Below are 8,296 nucleotides of genomic sequence, written 5' to 3' on the forward strand. Positions count from 1 at the left end.
GCAAGTCCTCAGCCCTCAGCTGGGTTCCAGTTCAAACAGGCCCCTGTCTTCATCCTCCTCTGGCCTCCAAAGGCCCCTCCAGGAGGAGCTCACGCAATCTATAGTTAAGTGGCCTCAGACCAAGCAGGCTTCCACGGAGGCTCCAGTCTTCCAAGTGGGTCCCTCCAGGGTCTAGCAGGATTGTTGCACACCCTGTAGCCTGTGAAGACAAGGAGAGAGAGGCAGAGGGGCAGGGCTCCTGCTCTCTCCCCCTCCAATGAGCCTGGGCCAGTCCATCCCCTCTTCTGGCTCTGCCCTCTGCTTCCTGCCAGGTCAGTCCCGGAGGGTCTGCTTGCTGTTCCTGCCTGCCCGCCCTCCCCCCACCCTCCTCCCTCACCTGGGTGCTAAGCAGTCCTTGTGGCTGGATGCAGCTGACGACATACCACTTGGGGACAGAGTGCAGTCAGGCACTTTGGCAAGTGTGTCAAGCCCCCATGATCTACACCCCTGGAGGCCGGGAGAGTGGGTTGTACTCACTTCCCCTGTGTCTCTTCTTCCAGAGCCCACAGATCACGATCAACATCAGAGACACTGGGAGGAAGATCAGCAACCCCTGGAGCACAATGGAATACGAATCCTGGTGCCTGAGGGGACGGGACAGAGCAGGAAGGAGGTGAGCATCCAGGTGCCCCCACCCTGACCCATGTCTTTCTGGATGCCACGTGAGAAGAGCCGGGACCAGGAGAAATCCTCACAGCCCTGGTGGGAGTGACTGCCTCCCTTCCTTGGGGATCCAGCCATGGCAGAAGGAAGTGAGGAGCTCAGAGGTCAGGGGAAGAAGTCCCAGGTGGAGAAGGGCATCTCTCCACTTCAGCACCTTCCCTCCATTGTTCCCCCAAACCTGCTCATCGCTGAAGATCAGGACTCTAAGAGACCCCCATTTGTGACAGAAGAAACTGAGAGTCTTGCTCTCCTCATAGTGAGAGCCTCTCCTCATGGCCTTTCCCTCCTTTGTCCTCTGAAGCAGATATGGTAGCTGCACGGCCTGTATCCCCTTGCACCAGCCCTCAGCACCTCCATCTAAATTTTTTTCAGCCCTTGGACCTTCTCCTGTCAGTACAGTCCTCTTTGCCACCCATGGCAGGCAGCCCCTCACTGATGACCAATACAAGCAGTGTTGGTGTAGGAGTTGGTGTATTAATACCCCAGCTCCCTTACCCTTCAGCTGGGAGTCTGATCCTGGGCCCCAGATCTTCCTCTAGGCTTGTGCTCTGCTGCCCACAGCGGTGGCCAGCTTGATTAGGTTCTCTACCAACTGCTTCTCCGTCTCCCTTCCCCCTGCTCTTTCCAGTACTCCTGGTCCCAGAGGCTGCTTCTGGGGGAGCCCAAATTAAAGCTTCCACCATTCCCACTTTTTACCCCCATCACATCCTTGTCCTGCCCCAACCTTCTCTTCTCCATCCACAGACCCATGCTGACCCATCTCTAACCCTCACTTCTCACTGCCATCCTCTATGTCCCCTCTCCAGCCTGGCATCTGGCCTCCCACCACCTCCCATTCAGCAGCGGTCCAGACCGACTGTCTGAAAATGAAAGCTCTCCTATCACATCTGCACCTTGAGGTCTATTCAGGCACCAATTACTGTTGCTGGATCTGGTCAAAAGCCACCCAAGCCCAGGACCCACAGGTACCTGACAGGGGATAATTTGTTGAGGAGAGACCCGCTGGTGTGGCACATTCCTGTGGTGGGTGATCTGGTGTGCAGATGCCCAGCCCTGGTGGAGATGGATGCTGGGGCAGCAGAGGAGGCGCTGGCATCGCTTGGGGACACAGTCACTGTCTGGGATTCCACGGTCCTCCTGGGCCCCATGGTAGAAGGGCCAGGGCTGGTGAAGCTGAAGCCAGTCATAGAGGTCAGTCTGATGGACTCGGAAGCAGTCGGAGGCACGAGACTGGTCAAGGTGAGCAGGCCAGGTGTGAACACTGTCATGCTGGTGGTGAAAGGGGCATCAGGGCCTGAGGTGGGGGCTGGGCCTGATGTGACAACAATTCTGCTCTTGAGGATATTGGCCAGCTGTCTAAGAGGAGTGCTTCTCCTGGTCGTGGAGGCTAAGGGGCCAGAGAGGGAAGAATGTTAGACTGAGTCGGGGGCCTCACTGATGGGAGCAGACCTTTGTCTCCCCTTCTTGACCCTGGACCAAGGATTCTGCTCTGCTGTGTGACAAGATGTGGGCTTGTCAGGGAGAAGAAGTAGGCACAGTAAAGAAGGAAGAGGCTCTCCCAGTTTCTTTAGCTTTCCCTGTCAGGCCAGCTCGCCTCCCTGTCTCCACCTCTCTAGTTGCCTCCAGGCCTTCTTTATTCTTGCGCACCAAAGAGGTTTCTTCACGAGCATGTTGAACAGGGACTTTCCAGGTGTTCCATAATTGGTGACCAGGGTCCAGAAATGAGGACAAGGAAGCACTGAAGGCCCACATTCCAAAGAACGTCTCCAGCAGCAGGGTCAGATGCCCGCCTTAGGAGCTTAAAAAGAGACACCTGCTCCCATCATCCATCCACTCAGCCTTTTACCTCACATTTTCTAGAAGGCTGGCATTTGGGTGGTGGAAGAACAAGGGGTTGTAGGAAGCATGAGGTCCCATCTGTGGCAGTGCGGTGGAGTCTATCTCTGCAGAGAGCAAGAGAATTGGAGAGAGATGGTGGGGGAGAGAGAGGGCTGGCAGAGGCTGCCACATCCCATGACTGTGCATGGCAAAGACACACTCCTGAGGGCTAAATGGCCACCATGGAAGGTACCCATCTTTCTGGGCAAGGGACCCAGAACAAGCAGCACCGGTGAGAGTGGCGATAGGGAAGAGGCTGACCTGGAGCCAGACCTCCCACATCATCCTACTCAGCAGTGGAGAGACCTCGAAGACCCCTCAGAGAACTCACGTGTACGTGTCTTAGGAGAGCCAGGATTTAGACACCCACCTTACAGAGGATCACAAAGGGCTGCGTAGAAAAAAGTAACACCCAACAAAGAGGAGAAGGCACCTTCCCCACCTGACGAGATGAAGGAGAGGGAGTTAGACAGTAGACTACTACCCTCCTTCTTACTCTGGGTGGCTTGGGTCATAACCTGTAGTCTTCAAGAAGGAGTAGAAGAGCATATATTGCTAGAAGATTCGAGTTTTTAAATGGGCTGAGGATTTTTTTATTCCCTAATAACTGAAAAGGTCTTCTAAGTTGGAATCTCCCCAAATGGTCTTTTTAAAAGGTAGACCATGGGATTTGACAAAGGAGGGGGGTGTATATGCAAAGAGAAAAACAAAACCATTTCATGTTTGTATCCCTGCAGATTAAGACTTTGATACACTTGATTTTAACTATTCCTTGGGTCTAAAGCAGAACTGGAGAGGGGGAATGAGATTTGGCCCCACATCTTAGAGACAGCAGTTGCCCTAGCTCAGTCACAACAGAAGAGGGGGATGCAGGTGGGCCAGGGGATGGGGAAGGATCGATAACTCAAGTCATCACCGTTGGCTGTTTTTTTCGTGTTCTCTTGCTGGTTCCTCACTCTTTCCTATCTTATAAATGTCGGGGGACCTCGGGGCTTGACCCTTCTCTCTTTTTTTACACTGAAGGGAGAACTTCTCCATCCCCTTGATTTTTTAACAGATTTTTTGGTAATATTATTCACATTCCATATACCACACCCATTTGTAGCACCAAATTCAATGACCTTTAGTCTATTCACAGAGTCATACAGCTGCCACCACAGTCAATTTTGGAAATACGTACCATCTCCAAAAGAAATCCCCACCCTTTAGCTATTAACCTCTGCCTCTCCTTCCTTTCCCCCAGCCCTAAGCAACAACTAATCCTCTTTCTGTCTGTATAGAATTCTCAAATCCCCTAGACTTTAAACTGTCTTCACAAAGGACTTCCTGGGTGGCTCAGTCAGTTAAGCATCTGACTTTGGCTCAGGTCCTGATCTCAGGGTCTTGGGATAGAGCCCCTCTTCCCTCTGGCTCCCTGCTTGGCAGGGAGTCTCCTTCTCCCTCTCCGTCTGCCTCTGCCCTCCCCCACTCATACTCACTATCTCTCAAACGTATCGAGAAAAAAAAAATCTTTAAGAAAACAAATAAAAAAAAAACTATCTTCACAGGGATACTTCCAAGTATATTCCCAGCTCTGACCTCTCAGCTAAGCTCCAGGACTCACTGCTGCTCCATTTGCCCACCTGGGGTTCTAGGAGCTGTCTTAAACTTAACATGACAAAAGACAGCTCTTGATTTTTATCCTCCAAACTAGCATCTCTCCAGAGTCACCCTACCCAATAAATGGTACCGACATGCACCTTGCTGATGGAATAAAAAAACCTTAGAGTCACTCTTGATTCCTCCCTTTCTTACCTCCCTTTCTTACCTGTCTTACCTCCAAAGTTTACAGGGTGGGCAGGAAGTCTGAACATCACAGATTTGAACCACTTCTCTCCACCTCATGTCCTACTTTAAGACACTTATTCTCAGTCAGAACACACCCAGTGGCCTCTCGGCTCATCTCCTACCCTTCCACAATCCACCCTCCACACAGCAGCCATTATACTCTCAAAGACAAGTCACAACACACTAATAGCTTCCTATTGTACTTAGAATAAAACCCAAATGTGACATTATAGACTTTAGGGCTGCTGTCTGACTCTCCCAACCTCATCTCCTGCCACTGTGCCCACACTCAATATGGGGCAGCAACACAGCCCTGCCTTATACAAGCCCATCTCTTTCTCACCACAGGGCCTTTGCACATGCAGTATTCCCTGCCTAGAACACGAAGCATCCACATTTCAACAGGGCTAGAAAGCTCTTCTCACACAGGACTCTGCTTGATGTCATCTGCTCAGGGCGGTCCTCTCTGGTCTCCGATGCTTCACTAGCTCCCCACCACCACCACTGAGTTACTTCCCAGTTTGTCACACTGCTTGATTTTCTCAAGAACATTTATTGTTATCTACAATTATTCTTCTGATGATGAGCAATCGCCTGTCATCTCTCATAGGGCAGGACTGTGTCTAGTCTCTGACACAGATTCGGGACTCGGTGAATGTATATTGAACAGATGATGGAATAAAAACAAAGCACAGAGAGCCCTAAGTTTGAATCTTGCCTCTGCCACTTGCTACCTCTGTGACTGTGGACAAGGTCAGATCCACAGAGGATTTTTAGATCTCATTTTCTTCATTGGTAAAGTGGGGGACAACAATGCCCGTGAAGATATCAGTAAAGGAACCGTGAAAACCCTGTAGCACAACACGCCCATTGATGGATTATTCTTCTCACTACATCTGCTGTGAGTGGAGTACGGGGCAGGGAGGACACCCCTACCCTCCCAGTGCCCTGGCAGTCCTGCTCACCTGGAGACACTTCCAGCAGGAAACCCGTCAGGGGGTACAGGGTTCCCGAGCTGTTGCGCATGCACCAGTACCTGCCGGAGTCCTGGCGCCTGAGGGCCGCCATGGTGATCTTGACCACCTTGGCCTTGGGATCGTCCTGCAGCTGGTAGCGCGTCCCCTGTACCCAGCCCCGGGCGAATCCAGGCTCACACCGCTTCCTCCTGATTTTGCACCATACCTTGCCCTCCATGTGGTTTTTGCGGCTCTTGTAGGAGCACTGCACAGACAGAGTCTCCCCTTCAAAGTGCTGGACTTTAGTGTACACGTTCTCGGCAGGGACACCTGGGGAAACACTGCTGGTGAGCAAGGTCTGGAGAGAGAGGAGGAAGGAGGCATCTCAAAGGTTGGGATGAGGGGAGAGGAGGTGGATACGGCCCTGCTGTCATGGAACCAGAGTTCCAGGGAGAAACACAGCCCTGCTCCGAAAGAACTCCCCCATCCGAGAGTGGAGATGCACAGGCCCTGCTTCAAGCTAGCTCCCAGTCTGAGGTGGGAGACACAATCCACTCCCTCAAGGAGCTCCCAGTCTTTTGGAGTAGACAGTAGCCCTGCCTTCTGGAAGTTCCCACACTAGGAGGAAGACAACAGTCCATGCCCTTGGTGAGTTCTAGGATGAAGATATAAGACTAGCCCTCAGGGAACTCCCAGTCTGATGGTCGAGACATAGGCACAGCCTTCAGGGAACCCCCAGGCTAATGGAGGAAATTCAGCCCTTACACTCAGGGAGCTCCAACTGACACAGCCCCTTTTTTCATGGTATTTTCTAGCCCAATGGGAAGGTAATAGCCCCATCTTCAGGGTCTTGTGGGAAAGACCTAGGTCTTGTCCTCAGTGAGAGATAAACAGAAGTCACAAAGTTACAAAATTCCAGAGCACAAACAGCTTAGATAGAAAAGAAAATCCAATGGTTGAAAAAATTAAGAGTAGTTTTTTATTTCACAAATAACTTCATCGTAGTTATTTTTTAAATAGCGAGGTGCTGTGGGTCATTTTCGGTGCGGTTTCATTTTAAAACATTCTAGTTGCATAAAACCTAGAGATTAAAAATGCTCAAACATGCAAATAAATTCCCAATGGAGTACAAACCAAAGAACTATACAATTATTCACAGTTCATCCATAGCCTGTTACAGTCTCCGCCTAGAAATAAGATGTGGTCCGTGCATTTCACAATCCACGGCTGGCGGGGAGAAAGTAGAACTAGGGCTGGAGGTGGGGAATCAGGGGACAGGGAGATGGACAAAGCTATGATGGTCTCCCTCCACTCCACTGCCCACCGTAAGCCCAGCATTTACCCCTCTTACATTCCCCAGAGCCTGCCGTCGACACACACACACACACACACACACACACACACACACACACACATTTCTCCTTAGCAGGACAGAGTGGAGAGCACACATTTTGGAGTCTAAATAAATATAGGTTTAAACCCTGGTTCCACCACTGACTAACTGTGTGAGTAGACCCCAAAAGTCTGCTTCTTTATCTGTCTCAGGTTGACTGTGGGAACTGGGCCCCAGGACTGCGCCTGGAAGGGAGGTGGTGCTCCACGTGCTTCCCTTTCTCAAATCCAGGTTGCTTCGGACTTCTCCAGTGGAGCCCAGAGCTGTGGCAGCCAAGGACCCCACATATGACAGGAGATGCCTACCTGCTTCTACCCCAGCTGCACTACAGCTGAGACTTGTGCTAAGGTAGCACCCTGTCTGGACATTCCTTTGTCCTGTACAAACCAACAGAATGATCCAACTCAGTTAACTGGCAGGTGGGAGGTTTGGAGGACCCCAGGACTGCTTCACACTTCTGCCCTGGCAGAGAGAGGGGGCTTTCTAGGAAAAGTGCGGGGTCGGGCACTCTTGTAAAGGGTCCGTGTTCATTTGTGCCCACCTTCCTCCCCTCTCACAGGTGGTGGCCAGAACTGAACAGGAGAGGGTAACTTGGTGACCATGGCAATAAGAAAGGCAGGACTGCAGAAGGCCCCACAAGGGGCATTTAGTAGTAGCTATGGGGTTAGCGAGGCCTTCAAGGAGGGCTTCCCCTCAGGATAGGGGGATGAGGACGAGCATATTGGCACAAAGCACTTAGCCAGCACACACATGTGATGCAATGATTCTTGTAAGAACCAAACAGGGCTTTCTAGAGAAGGGAAGGAGAATTTTTGGAATTGAGGAAATTGAGTGTCCGTGATCAGAGGTCCTGACCAAGCCTGGCAGATGAAGGGGCCCAACCAGAGAGGGTCCAGAGCTTTATCTTAGTTTGCGAGTCCTGTGTTAGCTTTGCCTGGGGCCAGATAGTGGGATGTGACCTTCTTACTGGTTAGGAGCCACTAGGTCAACCCCATCTCCCTTCTCCTCCAACCCCACAAAGCATCAAACAAGATTATTGGGCAAGGAAAAGCAGGGAGGGAGAGTCCAGAAAAAGGCCATTCCCTCCCTCCTATGCCAGCTCCTCTCACCTGAGACAGGGCACTGGGGCCACAGCAGCCCCAGCAGCAACAGCAGGAAGGTGGGAGCCATGGCTCCATCCAGTTGGGGACAGTCACAGGCCAGCAGGGGGCCGGGGAACCTCAAATCCAGGGTTAAGGGCCCAGGCCAATGCAGGATGTGCCACTTAGGTCTGCCAGGGAAGGACCTGGCCTTCTCAAAGTGCAGTTGCCCATTTAGGGAAGTGAGGAAGTTGTGGGACCCACAGAGATCGGCAGACCGCAGGGCCCGCAGAGCATACTGAGGGCGGTGCTGGCTGTTGTTCACGCCCTCTTCCCCGAAGCTTCAGGCAGGTGTGGCTGCTCCACCCAGTCTGGGGCCCCTGCAGCCCACGAAGGGCTCTCAGGGTCTGAACACTTCCAATCCTTTCCTGGAAACTGCCCGGTGGGTGTGCCTCCTAGCT

The 8,296-nt window shown here is 52.0% G+C and overlaps 1 protein-coding gene across 1 annotated transcript; it reads right to left on the reverse strand.

Annotated features, from left to right (window-relative positions):
- Positions 1-63: 63 nt before the first annotated feature.
- On the reverse strand, positions 64-8,041 carry TREML2 (triggering receptor expressed on myeloid cells like 2). Its single transcript, XM_046006818.1, has 5 exons — positions 7,866-8,041; positions 5,373-5,693; positions 1,672-2,089; positions 517-623; positions 64-199 (listed from the first exon to the last, which is right to left on the reverse strand). Exons 1-5 carry the CDS (start codon positions 7,924-7,926, stop codon positions 105-107), a joined length of 1,002 nt encoding a protein of 333 aa, XP_045862774.1. The 5' UTR covers positions 7,927-8,041; the 3' UTR covers positions 64-104.
- Between the last annotated feature and the right edge of the window lie 255 nt (positions 8,042-8,296).

This window comes from Meles meles, chromosome 5, assembly GCF_922984935.1.
Source record: "Meles meles chromosome 5, mMelMel3.1 paternal haplotype, whole genome shotgun sequence".
Lineage (NCBI taxonomy): Eukaryota > Metazoa > Chordata > Mammalia > Carnivora > Mustelidae > Meles > Meles meles.

Excerpts from the sequence above, each read along its gene's own strand:
- TREML2 (XM_046006818.1), bottom strand. The coding sequence starts at position 7,926 with ATGGCTCCCACCTTCCTGCTGTTGCTGCTGGGGCTGCTGTGGCCCCAG. Across the intron at positions 5,694-7,865 it reads GCCCCAGTGCCCTGTCTCAG|GTGTCCCTGCCGAGAACGTG; the intron begins GTGAGAGGAGCT and ends GTGTTTCCCCAG. Across the intron at positions 624-1,671 it reads AACAAATTATCCCCTGTCAG|GCACCAGGATTCGTATTCCA; the intron begins GTACCTGTGGGT and ends CCGTCCCCTCAG.